This window comes from Pseudonaja textilis, chromosome 5, assembly GCF_049901715.1.
Source record: "Pseudonaja textilis isolate UNSWEBS1 chromosome 5, rPseTex1.2, whole genome shotgun sequence".
Lineage (NCBI taxonomy): Eukaryota > Metazoa > Chordata > Lepidosauria > Squamata > Elapidae > Pseudonaja > Pseudonaja textilis.
The window spans coordinates 46,231,403-46,247,924 of NC_141994.1; the positions used below are offsets into that span (position 1 = coordinate 46,231,403).

The following is a 16,522-nucleotide window of genomic DNA, read 5'->3' on the forward strand; positions in this document are numbered from 1 at the left end:
AAGTAATATGACAGCTTCTTTCCCTCTCCCATCCATATTTAGATCAGATACCATATTTAGATATTTAGATCTAAATATTTAGATCTCTCACCCATTTTAGATCAGACAGAATTGAAGAGACATCAGGTAAAACAAAGGGTGGAGGATTATGTTTATATATCAACAACAGCTGGTCTCAGGATATAACTATAATATATAAATTCTGTGATTAAAATTTAGAGTCTTTACATATCAATTGCAAGCCATTTTATTCTCCATGTGAGTTCTCATTTCTCCTAATAGCTGTGTATGTTCCTCCACAAGCTTGTATAAACAAGGTATGAACTCTAGCTGATCAAATTATGGAGGCTGAAGCCAAACACCCATATTCCCTTCCCATCATTTTAGGAGATTTCAATCAAATAAATATAAGGAAAGAGCTCCCAAAATATTTCCAGCATGTAGATTGTCCCACCAGAGGCAAAAATACTTTAGATCACTGCTACACAACAGTAAAAGATACTTATAGGTCTTTACCACAAGCAGCTGTGGGACACTGATGACTGCATGATTCACCTTGCACCTGCCTACAGACAATGACTTAAAACCATGAAACCAATTAAATCAGTGAGGACTTGGTCGGATGAGGCAAAGCTGAAGCTCCAGGCCTGCCTTGATTGCACTGATTGGAATGTTTTTGAAGATACCTCTGCAGACCTAGATGAGCTCACAGATACTGCAACATCATATGTCAGCTTCTGTGAAGACTTATGTGTACCAACAAGGAACCTGCAAATATATAGTAACAATAAACCTTGGTTCACAGCTAAACTTAAGCAGCTACGTCATCCCAAAAAGGAAGCCTACAGAAAAGGTGACGAGTGCCATGTAATTAGGCCAGAAACATATTAACAAGAGATCAGAGTAGCAAAAAGAAGCGACTCTGAAAAGTTAAGGAATCAGTTCTCAACAAATGAACCAGCAAACGTGGAAAACTCTTAAAAACCTCACTGGCTACAGCAAACCTTCCCAGGCAGAAGGAAATCAACAACTAGCAGATGACCTGAGTGTGTTTTACTGCAGGTTTGAAAGGAAACTACAGCCACCTATCTCCACAACCCCCATCTCAAACAAAGACGAATCCTCATACAGACAGTCGGCTGTACAACTTGCCTCCTGGTGTAACCGGAACAATCTGGAACTGAACACACTCAAAACCATAGAAATGGTGGTAGACTTTAGAAGAAACCCTCCCATACTACCACCTCTTACAATACCAGGCAACACAGTATCAATGGTAGAGACCTTCACATTTCTAGATTCTATTATATCACATGACCTAAAATGGACACCTAACATCAAAAACGTCATCAAAAAAGCACAACAAAGAATGTTCTTTCTGCGCCAACTCAGAAAGCTCAAACTGCCCAAGGAGCTGCTGATAAGTTCTACAGAGAAATTATTGAGTCTATCATCTGCACTTCTATAACTGTCTGGTTGGGTTCTGCAACCCAACAGGACAGACACAGAGTTCAGAGGATAATTAGGGCTGCAGAAAAAACAATTACTACCCACCTGCCTTCAGTTGAGGACCTGTATACTGCACGAGTCAAAAAGAGGGCTGTGAAAATATTTACAGACCCCTCACAACCCGGACATAAACTGATTCGACTCCTTCCCTCAAAACGACGCTATAGAGCACTGCACACCAGAACAACTAGACACAAGAACAGTTTTTTCTCAAACGCCATCACTCTGCTAAACAAATAATTCTCTCAATACTGTCCAACTATTTACAAAGACTGCACTACTATTACTATTAATCTTCTCATCACTCCTTATCACCCATCCCCTCCCACTTGTGACTGTATGACTGTAACTTTGTCGCTTATGTCCTTACGATCTATATTGACTGTTTCCTAGTATGATTTGATTGCTTATTGTACCCTATGACTATCATTAAGTGTATGTGCCTTATGTTGTACCTTGACTCTTGACGAATGTATCTTTTCTTTGATGTATACTGAGAGCATTTGCACCAAGACAAATTCCTTGTGGGTCCAATCACACTTGGCCAATAAAAAAATTCCAATTCTAATCCTAATTAAACAGTTCATAAATAGAAGTTAATAACACGGTTGTTACTAACCTCCAACGACGTCCAAGGTCCCTTCCATCTCATGTTACTCTGTTAAAGTCAATGGGGAAACCAGTTCTGACCCAAACCTTGTTCCAAGGAAACAAACACGAAACAGAGGTAACAGCAAAACCTTTTAATGATTCTTTACGAATTTTGTTCCTTTTCAGTTAAAAGACTGTTTCAAATTAATTATCTTTGATAAGAACGAGCCTTGTCAAGGTTGTGCACGGCTGCCAAGAACACTAGATAAAGTTACTAAGAAATATTTCAAACACAAAGAGTTTCCAAATAACAACCAAAATATTCTGAACATCCACAAGGCTTGAGTGTAAAAACTTTTTTGCTTCCTGCAAAGAACTCTGGTTTCTCAGCTAGCTTTTATCTCTTGAGGGAGGGGCAGCCTTACTCCCAAATCGCCTGTGCTGCTGCAGCTGCTCTTTCCTTCAAGCAGCCTTGTGCGCATGCGCACTGGGCATAGACTCTTCGGGAACTTCTTTATCACTGCTGCCAGCCTCCACAATCTCTGAAGGCAACATTCCACTCCCTGATGGTCCTGGCTCCATCCCTGCCTCACACGCAGGCCCATCATCTGAGTCCTCGCTCTCCAAGTCCTCAGCCGTCAGCACCTGCTGCCGGCGAACCACAACAAAACCAGATTCACTTAAACATATTACTAGCTTAAAAACTGCAGTGATTCACTTAACAACTGTGAAAGGACGTAGAATGGAACAAAAATAACAAATGTCTCAGTGAGCAAAATACATTTTGGCTCAATTGTGGTTGTAAGTCGAGGACTAACTGTACTTGGTATATTTGGGCTGCATTTCAAGCAACAGAGCCATTACTTTTAGATCACCTACATTCCAGTTTACTCAATGTACTGGATCTGCTTCAATAACAGTTCCATGTTTTCATATACTTCTTTCATGTGTGCCACATAGTCGACAGGTACTGAACGTTGTATATTGTCATTGTGTAGTGCAGAGGTCTCCAAACTTGGCAACTTTAAGACTTGTGGACTTCAACTCCCAGCATTCTCCAGCCAACTATGCTGGCTGGAGAATGCTGGGAGTTGAAGTCCACAAGTCTTAAAATTGCCAAATTTGGCCCCTGGTGTAATGAGACAGCCTTGAGGGTTAACAATGATGAAGCAGTAAAGAGATGCCATTCTAGTGGGTCATGCTCATAATGCAAAGCTGTGGAAAAAAATGTCAGTACAGAAAACAAAATTGTCAACCTTGCGCAAATAAATTTGTTAAATCATCTTGGCAGTTTCATAAGACATATATTTCGTATCTGGTTGATAACAAATCCCACCTTTGTAGTTCGAACCCAGGAGTTTTGCTTTAGAATCATTTAATTTTGAATGAGTTATGAGATGAGGGTCACCAGTTCATAATCCAAATCACTATAACTGTCTGTGCCTGGCTGGTGCATTGCAGCATCTGTAAGCTCCCTTGTCTCTGGTGGCTTCGGTAGTGACAAATTGTCATGTGGAACTGATCTCATGGCAGATTGGGATATTTAACTGATTTCAGATTTTTATCAGAGAAACCCGCAACTTTAGTCAGGAGTAAGTCTATCATATTATCATTTTGTTCCCACCATATCATCAGGACAGCAAAGACGCATTGACTTCCAAGTTCCTCTAAGCCAAGCGCTAAGTCTGAACAACATATCTTGCGCAACAAATAAGAGGAGCCCAGACCTTTTCTTAATTACCATTCTTACAACCCAACTTCATATGCTTTCTTAAGTTTATTCATGATGCATGTTTGAGGATTAACCATGTACTTGCTACATACGTAGCAGAACGTATCATGGCTCTTCCAACATTAGCAAGACATTTCTGCTGTCACCAATCATCCTACAGCAAATCTATAACTGGGTTACTTGTTATTTAAATTATATGTACATTGGCAATGCTATGCCTTGAAACAATCACCAAAATACATGGAAAACTGATATCAACAAAATGAATAGCATTTGTTCATGTGAGTTGCTTTCCAGGACCCATCCTACCTAAGCATGCCTAGGCATGTCTGAATTTTACTTGTTTCACAAATTTATACAACATGCCTTGAATGCATATGTGCAGTATGTGTATCTGCAACACAAGGCTTCCTATAATGCAAGCAAATTTAGTAAACTTAAAAGATAAGAAACTGCAAAACCAGATTTCTATAAAAAGGTATGTGACAGGTTAAAATTACAGGATATTTTAATAGAATAGAATAGAATAGAATAGAATAGAATAGAATACTTTATTGGCCAAGTATGGTTGGACATACAAGGAATTTGTCTTGGTGCAAATACTCTCAGCCAAAAAATCTATAAGATACACTCAAAAATGTTTAGGAAGCAAAATCTTTGTTGTCTTGTGTTAATTGTTGTTGGTGTTATTCTTTGGTTTTGATCAAATTATTTTTTATTATTTTTATTGTTTAATCCTTGTAATGTGTGATGCTAGATGCCAGAATTGTAGCTTGCATTCAATTTGATAATTAAAAACAATATACAGGCAGTCCTTGACTTACAACAGTTTATTTAGTGACCAAAGTTATGACACTGAAAAAAAGTGACATATGTTCTTTTCTAACATATCTCCATGGGGAGCATCAAAATTGTGATCAAAATTTCAGGTGCTTGGCAACTGGTTCATATTTATGAGGGTTGTAGTTTCCCTTAAACAACCTGACAAGGAAAGTCAATGGGGAAGCCAGATTCACTTAACAACTATTATTAACAACGGCAGTGATTCACTTAACTGTGGCAAGAAAAGTCATAAAATGGGGCAAAATTTACTTAACTGTCTTATTTAGTAATAGAAATTTTGGGCTCAGTTGTCCTAAGTTGTACTGAATATAACAAAGACTTGAAAAACTGATGAATTCTCCTGTCTTTTATAGTAAAACAAAAATAGGAAAAATAAATTAGTTAAGGAAACATGAATGGTAAATTAAAAATAACTTTTATCAAGCAGAAGACACTTCAAGGTACTCATACCCTTTGAATTGAAAAGAACCACCTATAACTGCATTTCCCCCAAAAATACTGCTCTGCAGAAATTTTTATCTATTAAGCAACAATCATGTAGGAACACCCAGCATAACAATACTTCAAATCCAGATAACTTCCTGAAAGACCTCCGCTTTCCAACAGCCTATTGTAGCTCTACCGCAATAAAAATTATTTATTTTTATTTATTTGTCAATTGTTTACGAGATAATAAGTAAAAGTGTATACATAATTATGAATACATGAAATGAGTACATATAAGAAAAATAAAAGAAAAATAAAAGAAACAATAGGACAGGGACGGTAGGCACGTTGGTGCGCTTATGCACGCCCCCTACAGACCTCTTAGCCACAAATAAAATTCTCCCTGGCACAATCCATATAAGATCCATAAGCTTCACTGCCATCCTGTAAAAAACGGGGAGAAGCTTTGCTATGAGGGGGGCAACATTCAGCAGATCATTTTGTGATGGTGAATAGCAATTTCATATCAAACTAAAATACCAAATGTAATATCATGACGAAGAGGTGAAAAGTTGTCACAGTTGTCCTGCAAAGTATATCAATCAAACCTTAAAATTAAGGACAAACATCTGCATAGACAAGGACTTTGGCGCAATGTATGATGGGTATGCAAATTAAGCCACCTTTTCTAATTTTCCACGTACACGGTCATCTGTCACGTGATACTTCTGTTTGTCTCCGAAGCTAGGATCTCATGTTCCTAGCTCAGGAAGTAGTTTAGAGGCAGGATGGGGGAAGGGAGGAGGTTTGCTGGAAAGGAGCTTCATCTGTCAAGTTCTTTTACTGAAAAACTAGAAAATCTAGGCATGGCAATAGTAGATCGCGTTTATTTAGTTCAATTTCTATCAATTTAGTCTAATCTTAATCATTTTTAATGCACAAATGAAAATAATATTGGAGGATTTGCTCATGAATATGGCTCCCCCCCCCCCAAATAAATGGGGCTGTTAAAACGAAAATCAGTCCAAAATTTCAAAAACTGTTTATGAACATAAAAAGGAATTATGTCTTGTTGAATATTTATTCAGGCACATAGTTATACTGTGTTATACTGTGTTATACTGTGAAGTTATATTCTTCGCATGGATTTATTTACTTTCAATGTGAACAATTCATAATTATGTTTTCAATGTATGTGTAAAGTAACATTTACTGCTAACTGGAATTGTGTAACTTTCTTTTCCTATTTGCCTAGTTTTCTGAATTACTTAGGCTTTTGTCTATAGGGATTCTTTAATAATTTTTATTTGATTCATTTTCCTATGTAAGTTTGTTTTCTGGCTGACCTGATGTTCCCCTTGGGCTTTTCCTGTTTTTTGTGACACTACTGCCTTCGTGAAATTCCCTTTCCACACTTCTATGAATGACAGCCTGAAAGATTCTAACATAATTGTGCCATTTTCATAATTGCACAGATATCAAAGTAAACTGTTGACGTGTATTGGAGGGAGGAAAAAATATTCTTGCTGAACAAGAGCTCATTCAGCTCTGCTAATGCTCCAGGAAAGTTCACATAACTTTAGGAGCTAGTAGGGAAGAGCTTTTGATGCAGCATTTTCTTTATTTTAACCTTATCTTTAAAGGCTTTAACCTAGTGGAACAAAGGTAAGTTAGGAAAAAGTAAATAAAATGGCCTCTTTGGAGGAAAAACTATTAAATGCTGTTTAGGATTATTTAAATTCCTAAAAGGCACAAGTTTTACAGAGTTGCAGTTCACTTCATCAGATACGTAAGTGACTACATCGATGTAAGATTTAAATCTGGGTGAAGCTGCGGGGAAGCTAGGATGTTTGTAGTTATGCAGTTTACATATGAGACAGATTACAAGTAACAAAAACATTGTATTTGTTGAGATCTTCTGAGATTGCCTTTTTGATGTGAGTTCAGCAATCACTTCATTAATGGTGCTGTTAAAGTCCATTTTTTTTCCAAAACCCACATTCTGAGGTCTTCCATGCATTGTCCTGGAAGTTGCAGTGCTCTTATATTACTTTGCCCATGTTTTGAATCCTGATATCAAACTTGTGTTCATTGATCTTGTTTGTCTTGCTGATCCTACGTAGCACTCAAAGGGACATTGCTGGTGGATGATAGCATATATCACATTAAAGGAAGACCATGAGAAGTTACCTATAACTTTGTGTATCTACTTTTTGGGAACTATAATAGTGCTATTGGTATAGATGGGAGCAAAGAAGACAGTTGTTGCAAGATCTGATTCCTATGTTAGCATTGATCCTGCTGTGAGCCTTGTGAGAATCTGCATCAATTTGTGGTTGATTGTATGCAAGTGTAGGCCTGCCATCCAAGATCTGAGAAAGTGCACTGCCATTGTCCAATCTAAAGAGTTGCTTATTAAGAATATAGAGTATATCCACCTGTATTACATTACCTCCTGTAAGGTAAAGGAGATGCTGGAAACATATTTTTCTTGTTTTGAAAAAAGGGGTAAAAGCTGATGTTGATTCATAGAACCCCGGAAGCTCAGGAGAGTTAATTTAGGTACTAGTCAATTTGAGACAGAAATAATAAGCAGTGATTGATTGACTGATATTCTTTCCATTCAGCTACTACTGGCTAACTCAATTGACAAATTATTGGTTGATTGGTGGATGTTGGCATATAATATACTGGGGTCACTCACTGTGGTTATAGAGTAAATAAATATAATGTGCTAGGCTTGTGCATTATAGGAAACTTATTTGATGGCCAGGGCATCAATACTTACAGGTTACTAGTTGAATCTATGATGCAGAATGGGTCAAACAAGGATATGGATGACTAGCATTGATGATAGTCTGTAGAGATTCTCAATCATACAGGTCATTCATCCAATATCTTTGGGATAACACTGATGATATTACCTAGAGACCTTGTTGATGATCCAAACTCTGTCAAGGATCTTGGAGTACTCATCTCAAATGACCTCAGTGCTAGAGCCCACTGTAACTACATAGCCAAAAAGGCATTAAGAGTTGTTAACCTAATTTTACGTACCTTTTTCTCTGGTAATATTACACTAATAACTAGAGTATACAAAACATTTTCTGGACCAATACTCGAATACAGCTTATCAGTGTGGAACCCACATTACGTATCTGATATTAACACAGTTGAGAAAGTCCAGAAATATTTCGCAAGAAAAGTTCTCCACTCCTCTACTCATTGCAGAATACCTTATGCCACCAGACTCTAAATTCTAGACCTAGAAAACCTAGAACTATGCCACCTTCGGTCCGATCTAAGTATAGTATATAAAATCATACATTGCAATGTCCTACCTGTCAATGAATACTTCAACTTCAACCATAACAACACAAGAGCAAACAATAGATAAAAACTCAAGGTTAATCGCAACTTGATTGCAGGAAATACAACTTCAGCAACAGAGTGGCCAATGTCTGGAATACTCTACCTGACTCTGGTTTCTTCCCCAAACCCAAACACTGTCTACTGTTGACCTCATCCCTTTCCTAAGAGGTCTGTAGGGGGTGTGCATAAGCGCACCAATGTGCCTACGTCCCTGTCCCACTGTTTCTTTTATATATATATATATTTATTTTTCTTATATGTATCCATGTATTCATAACTATGTTTTTACTTATACCTATCATCTTGTAAGCAATTGACAAATAAAAATAAATAAAATCGTTTGGGTAATAAAACCTCTGCAACAAAAAAAACTAAGCTCAAGCACTAAGGGCCCCTGATATGCATTTTTCCCTTGATTTCAGTAAAGGAGGAGTTGTTGTTTTGCTATTTAGCATTTCCTAATTTTGGATGGCAGGAAACTGTAACATCTAATTGTTAGTAGTGGGGGAAAAACACCTGCTTACCCATGCCTGTGTGGAATCTTAGTCTGTTAAATAAACTACAATTGGCTAGATTCCTAGAACACTCCAAACCAAAATCAAGCTACACATATTATACTGAAACACAGTTAATAGAACTTATAGGGAAAAAACAGAACTCCCAAAATTCCTTGCAACAAAAGATATGGTCATTTAGAATGTAACTCTGTCTTTCTTTTTCTTTTGACCATTGGCCTTTAATTATCACCATTGCTTTTATGTTTGCCAATTTTGCTTATAATTTAAGGCAAAAATGTGGGAAATTTGAAAAATACTTTTTCAGTGGTAACAAGGAATCAACGTATTGATATTAAAATAGCAGCTAATACAGATGCGAGAAAAGCTGTTTGTTACCTGATTTTGCTTTTTTCTATCGCTTATGTATTCCCTTTTTCACAGTTCTTCGAACTGCTGTTCTGTGTGTGTAGAAAGCAAATTTAAGTTTGCTATTGCTCAACCTTGTATGTAGGGAAAAACCTGTATGTGGTCCAATGAACAGCTTTCTTTTCCCAGGTCTTTTGCTTTCCAGGATGTGGACTTCTGCCAAGTTTCTCCTGATCGCCTTGATTACAGAAAGTCTGATTGCTGATCACTGCCCACAAATCTGTACCTGTGATAGCATCAAGCATCAAGTCATTTACTTAGACAGGAATCTGACTAAGCTGCCTGTTAATATCCCTCAGGTGAGTCTATGGCACCAAACGGAACAATTACTTCAATCTATTTTGCAATTGCTTTGTATTAGTTGGTTTGTCTGCTTCCAAAATCTATTAAGATTTAAACAATTTTTAATTCTAATATCCAGCAACTACCTGGCAATGTGATTAATTACAAACCATTTTAAAAAATGATCTATCTCATAGCAGTCTCAGTGAGTGACAGCATAATTTCCTGATTTTCCATTAAAAACAAAACTTTGAGGAACAACTATGATGGGCCAAAACTAAATCCGCAGATTACTAAAAAGTTGGCTCTTCAAGATAACAAAATTATAGTGATTCCTTTAGGAACCTTTTTGTCCATTCCATTTGAACCTTCACCTCACCCATTTGAACCTTCGGAGATGCAAGATAAAAAACATTGAGGAAGGAACTTTCAAGGGATTAGGACAGCTAGTTTACCTCAATCTGGCTTCTAACAATATAGCCTTCATCGATCAAAAATCCTTAGATGGCCTCTCTTCCCTCCATCAACATTTTAGAAAATAATCATATTGAAGAAATAAAGCCAGGAGATTTTGGACAACTTGGATTCCTTCATTTATTGAATCTGGCCAAAAACTTATTGGTTTACCTGCTAGATATGGTTTTCCAGGGACTTCAGATGTTCAAGTGGATCAATTTGTCCCATAATTCACTTTTGGTGGATTACCAACACTCAGAAATCTAAGTCTACACCACAATGAATTGCAGTTCTTTCCCACTGAGGCATTGTCTAGACTATCTGGCATAAATCGGCTGGATTTAGGACACAATCCCATCACTTACATTGATGAGGAGGCCATTGAAATAACTAATCTCAAATAGCTTTACTTGGATAACATGGCCCTTCAGGAGATCTCAGACAGAGCTTTTGTCAGGAGCCCCTTACTCCACACTCTTGACTTGCACGACAACCAGATTTTGGTATTGCAGCCCCTGGTAGAAATGGTCTGCCATAAAAGAATAAACTTAACAGGCAACTCTATGCTTTGTACCTGCTACATGCGTCCCCTCAAAGAGTGGGCTGACAAGGCAAAAATACATATTGACATAGTATGTTCTGGTCCTCCGGCCTTTCAGACTTTAGAAGAGGAGCTGCTTCCAACAATAATCAGCAGAAAGCCAGAGGAGGGTGCTGTAAAATGTCCAAAAGAATGTATTTGCTTATTAGATTACCAGCATGGGAAGTGTGATAACAAAAATCTCTTGCATATACCCAAAGGATTTCCTAGCGACACTCAACTTCTGGACTTGCAACACAATGAGCTCCGTTCCATACTAAATGGTTCCTTCCTTGGCTTGAAAAACCTGACCTCACTTCACCTGCAGAACTGTAAGATTAAAGTGCTACAGCCTGGTGCTTTTCGGGATCTAAGAACACTCATCTATCTTTATCTGCCTAATAATGATATATCTTCCATTGGTGCTGGTATTTTCAGAGACACCACCCAACTTGCTTATCTTTTTCTATATTACAACAAATTCACTCAAATGCCCAGGGATGACTTCAGGTACTTGCTCAACCTCTTCGCTTTCCACTTGCAACACAATTCAATCAGTCAGCTGTCTGATAGCGCTCTGGCTGGGATGAAACAACTACGCTGTCTTTACTTAACAGGAAATCATATTATATACCTGTCTCCTAAGGCTCTGAAGCAGGCCAAGATGCTGGAGAAACTGCATCTAGACAAGAATTCTTTGCAAGAAATTTCCACTGAGGCCCTTACAGGATTGTCTATACTCAATGAACTGAAATTGTCTAAGAATCCTATAAAATACATTGGAAACGGTGCTTTCCTTTCAATTGTGAGATCTCTGCAGCACTTGTATCTGGATAACATGGTCCTTGAACAACTAAGTTAGAAATTGGATAGCTGCAAACTATAATGACGTTGCCATCATCATCACAAATATATGCCTCTGCAGCTATAGTTTGTTTAATGTTATATATTATTTCAAAAACCCAGAGGATGAAATCAGTTTCCCCAAAGTACAGCCTCATAAATATGGAAATAAAATCCAAAAACGGATACATTTAATTAGAATTTCCAGAAAAGAAATACAGGAAATAAAATCTCCAGCCAACAATTATTGGTAATATTCTGTGGACTTTTATTTTAAAGTAGTTCCCTTACCTGGATCTGTTTCATTGCAACCTGAAAGCTGCTCTTATATTTATAATAGATATAGGATGAAAAATACTTCGTGAGTTTGCCATTGCTGAATATGCTGTAGAACAATGGTTCCCAAACTTTTTCAGTCCACCGCCCCCTTGCTGCTACAAATTCATCCTCGGTGCCCCCCACCCAGGGGTGGGATTCAAATTTCTGTGGGTGTGCCCTAATTTGAGGTGTGGCTTGCTGGTCACATGACTGGGTGGTGTGGCTTGCTGGTCATGTGACTGGGTAGGTGTGGCCAGGTGACTGGCAAACCAAATACAAGTGGTCCTCACTTAATGGCCGGTTGTTTAGCAAGTGTCCTAATTTATGACTGGCCTCCCCAGAGCTATTTGACCTGTTTTTGGAGTTTTGACAGCTTTAGATCAGGGGTCTAAATCCCACCCCTGCCTGTGTGTGTGAGAGAGAGAGGGAAAGAGAGAGGTTGGATCAGATCTCTCTCTCTCTCTCCCACCAACGCCAGAAAGCCACCGTCAGTCAAAATTCATATTAGTGTCTCTGGGATTTAAAATTATGACTTTGGTGGTCCCTGTGGTCCAAAAGTTTGGTGACCTCTGATCTAAAGGGATGAGTCTGAGAGAGGGAAAGAGAGAGAGAAAAGAAAGAAAGAAAGAAAGAAAGAAAGAAAGAAAGAAAGAAAGAAAGAAAGAAAGAAAGAAAGAAAGAAAGAAAGAAAGAAAGAAAGAAAGAAAGAGAAAAGAGAGGAAGAAAAAGGAAAGAAAGAAAAAGGGACAAAGAAGTGGGGAATGAAAGGAAGGGACAGAAAGAAAAAGAAATAAAGAAGGAGGGAGAGAGGGAGGAGAAAGATAATGAGATATCTATTCTAGTCCAATCACCTGCTCCAGCAGGGTTAGAAGGGTGTGTGTGTGTGTGTGTCCTCCTTGTAATTTACCAGTACATTTTGGTTTTGCCTTCTTCAGAATTGGCACTGTAATACATTGGGGCAAAGTAATTTTTAGGGTGGAGATCTGGTCCAATGGATCCTGTTTAAAGCCTCAACAAAATGTGAGAGCTTCCTGATAGTCTTGATCATGTTTCGTCCACAAAACCTTTAACAGAAGCCAAAGATGTTTCAGTGTGGAAAAGGGCCTCAGTCTAAACTAGGCCTCATTTCAATCTGATGCATCAGGTCTCTCTCTCTCTTTCTCTCTCTCTCTCTCTCACTCCCTCTCTCCTTCCCTCCCTCCCTCTCAGACTGGCTTTGCTCTACTTTCCCGATGTGCCTGCGGGTCCTGCGCTTCAAACATGGAAGAATGGATGGATAGATAGAGAGAGAGAGAGAGACAGGCAGGCAGGCAGGTAGGTAGGCAGGAAGGCAGGCAGGCAAACAGACAGAGCTTTTGGATGGATGGATGGGATGGATGGATGGATGGACAGACAGACAAATGGAACGACATGGATGGACAGACAGACAGACAAACAGACAGAATGTGACAGTGGCAGCATGTTGGGAAAGTGGTGGCGGTGGCTTTTCCCAATGTGCTGCTGCATTGGAGGCGCCGGCTCCAGAGCGGTGCTAGTCAATGGGTGAACCTGCAGGGCTGGCCGGCGCCTCGAATTGCCCCCCTGACACCTCTTAGCGTCCCCAAGGGGGCTGGCAGAGGGGCGCTAAGGGGTGGCAGGGGGGCATTCGAGGCGCCAGCTGGCTCTGTAGATTCATCCGTTGACTAGCACCGCTCTGGAGCCGGCGCCTCAATGGGTGAACCTGCAGGGCTGGCCGGTGCCTCAAACGCCCCCCTGCTGCCTTAGCACCCCTCTGCTGGCCTGCTTGGGAACGCTAAGAGGTGGCAGGGGAGCGGCACATTGAATGCGGCCGCGGCGGCATGTAACGTGCCACCACTTCCACACTTGAGGCTCTGGAACGGTGCTACAGTCAATGAGTGAACCTGCAGGGCCAGCGCCTCGAAAACCCCTTTGCCGCCTCTTAGCACCCCCCTGCCGGCCACCTTGCCTCTTAGCGCCCCCCTAAAGCATCCTACTGCCCCCCAGGGGGCGGTACCACCCACTTTGGGAATCACTACTGTAAAACAAAGGAAAGATGTTGACCGTTTGAAAGCCCTCTTTGCTATGCAGCTGATAATGGACTATTGCCTACACTTTCTTTGCAGAAAGTTGCACCTTCAGTTCTTTGTATTTTCAGAGAGGGCTGGAAATAATTTATACAGTATTTCAGACTCCATCCTCACAAAAAATTATTCCATCTACATTGTTGTTGGTCCTGTGCTTTTCCTCTTTCCTTCCACGTTTCCCAATATTATAGACTTTTCAAAATACAAGGTCTCTGCATAATCAGAATACGGTAATTTCAGCCTGATACAGATAATCAGAGTTGGAAGGGACCTTGTTGGTCATCTTGTCCAACCCCCCGCCCAAGCGGGAGACCCTACACCATTTCTGACAAACGGCAGTCCAATCTGTTCTTGAAAGTCTCAACTGATGGCACTCCCACAACTTCCAAGGGCAAGCTGTTCTTTTGGTTGATTGTTCTCACTGTCCCTATTAAGGTCAGCAAGGGCACTGTATCTGTTATGCTGGGACACAGCAAAAGTTTTGTGTTTATGTTCTACAGCTCTCACCCTACCAGATCCCACGGTTGTCCATACTGCCCTTTTCCTGTAGGATCTTTGTAGTAGTGGGGGCTGGTAGCATGGCAACTCAATAGGTGGCCGGATTGGGCACCTAATTTCAGATTAGAGATTCTAGATAGGTAATCTGTCCATGTAGACTGGTAATTTTTTTACAAAGAGGACAGTATCCATGTTTCAAAAGAGTACTGCGAAAGACAGCTGTAAAACAAGTATTACACTGAGCTAAGCCAGTCATTTTGAAATAAAATAAAATCACAATCTCAAGGGCACTTACTCTAAATGTCTTATTGGTATTCTTGGTTTATAGTTATATCTTTCTCCTTTCTATTCACCCTCTGCTTCCTTCACAAGCAGCCAGCAGCTCCTCCCACAACCTCTGGGAATTTGAAATGCAATGGAAGCAATTCAAACTGCCTCTCTTTTTTCTACTCACCCTCTGCTTTCATTGATCATTGTGCCTTAGGTAAGAACTCTGGATTGATTTGTTTGTTGTCTTGGCTATTCATGGTATTATCAGGAGTTTTATACCGTGTTTCTCATATAATAAGGCCGGGTCTTATTTTTTTTGAGCCCCGAAAAAATGGCTAGGCCATCTTTTTGGGGGTGACTTAATTCCCGCACCTTGCATCTTTGGATGGGCGGGTGGCAACGGCTTGGATGTTGACCTCGGCGTTGGTGGGGCACTTTGTATCAGGGTCAACACAGGCAGCACCATATCTGGATGTGCAACAAAAGTACTTCCTAACAGCAAGCCCCCCCATTTCGCATGTTTTAATATAGGCCTTAATTTGGGGGGAGGGGCTTAATTTCATTTCATGCCTATAAAACATGCTGGGACTTCCTATTGGGGGAGGCCGTATTGTTGGAGAAACAGGGTAGTTAAAATATTTTTTCTAACTTGCTTCTTCAAAACTCACTTTTGCTTTCTCTGAATATCACAGGGGAAAAACATTACCTGCATGATTCTGATATTTTGAGTTATAGACCATTTATGACAGTGGTGGCTAAGCTTTTTGGGTTCCTGCACCAAAAATTGTGCGCTCGCATGCCAGTGGGAGAAGAAATGGAACAGCAAATCAAACTACAAATATGCATCGATCACTTCTTGTTAGCAACTGACTTCTGATTTACTTTTCTCAGAGAAGGAATTACAGATCTTACATGCTAAAATGTTAGCCTAGGCTAAACTTTGATTGCCAAATAGTGATTATACAAGCTCATATAATTGATGGATGAACCTTCTGTTGTAAAGCTGATCAACTATATTTCACATTTTTCCTAGAAAACAGTAATCCCGTACTGAGAATATATTTGGAAACATCATGAACAAGCAGCATTTTTCCTGCTCCCATTTTCACAAATGAACAGATTCTTAATATCTCAAATGTGAAACCATACAAAAAATGCCCACAACCCCCTCCCCCTGCAAAAACTCCACCATTAAATAGATTCAGATCTGGTGAAATTATAAGGTTTCTTCTTTTCCTGTATTTTCCAGGTGGCTTGATAACTTGAATCTGAGAGTAGGGGCTACTTGTGGCTCTCCACCAAATGTATATAGCCAAAAAGTGAAGCTTGTCACCATCTTCCAAAGTTTCCCAGGGTGGAATATACAGAAGGTCAAACAAGCCAGCTTAACTGTATCTGAAATCAGGGATGGGACTCGCTCCAAATGAGGGATGCAGGTGCCGAGTTCAGGAGTGAAGGAAAACAAGAAAAGTAAAGCATGAATGAGAAGTCCCTTGATATAAACATACTTTCAGTTTCTCATAACGATAAGAAATTTGAAAAGGAAGACCTTGGTATATGCTTTTATCTGTTGATCTACATTATTTGTCTAGTTACAATGATCAATCCGTAATGTGAAAAACAAAGTACATTCAAAATTATGCATAATATAGTTATTGTCTATAAACTATTATAATTTGGAAAATATGTACATTTATTTTCCTTTATATACAGTATTTAGCTACAGTAATTGTAGGGCAATACAAATTGACCAGTCCATTTGGAAAGCAAGATTTAAACATGTTTTCCATATGTT

At 39.4% G+C, this 16,522-nt stretch overlaps 1 protein-coding gene across 1 annotated transcript; it reads left to right on the top strand.

Annotated features, from left to right (window-relative positions):
* Positions 1-9,452: 9,452 nt before the first annotated feature.
* On the top strand, positions 9,453-16,154 carry CHADL (chondroadherin like). The gene is given in 7 exon segments (XM_026703458.2): positions 9,453-9,695; positions 9,968-10,042; positions 10,044-10,204; positions 10,206-10,366; positions 10,369-11,571; positions 11,681-11,807; positions 15,977-16,154. Coding segments are annotated over 7 exon segments (2,097 nt in total). The 5' UTR covers positions 9,453-9,503.
* The last annotated feature ends 368 nt before the right edge of the window (positions 16,155-16,522 follow it).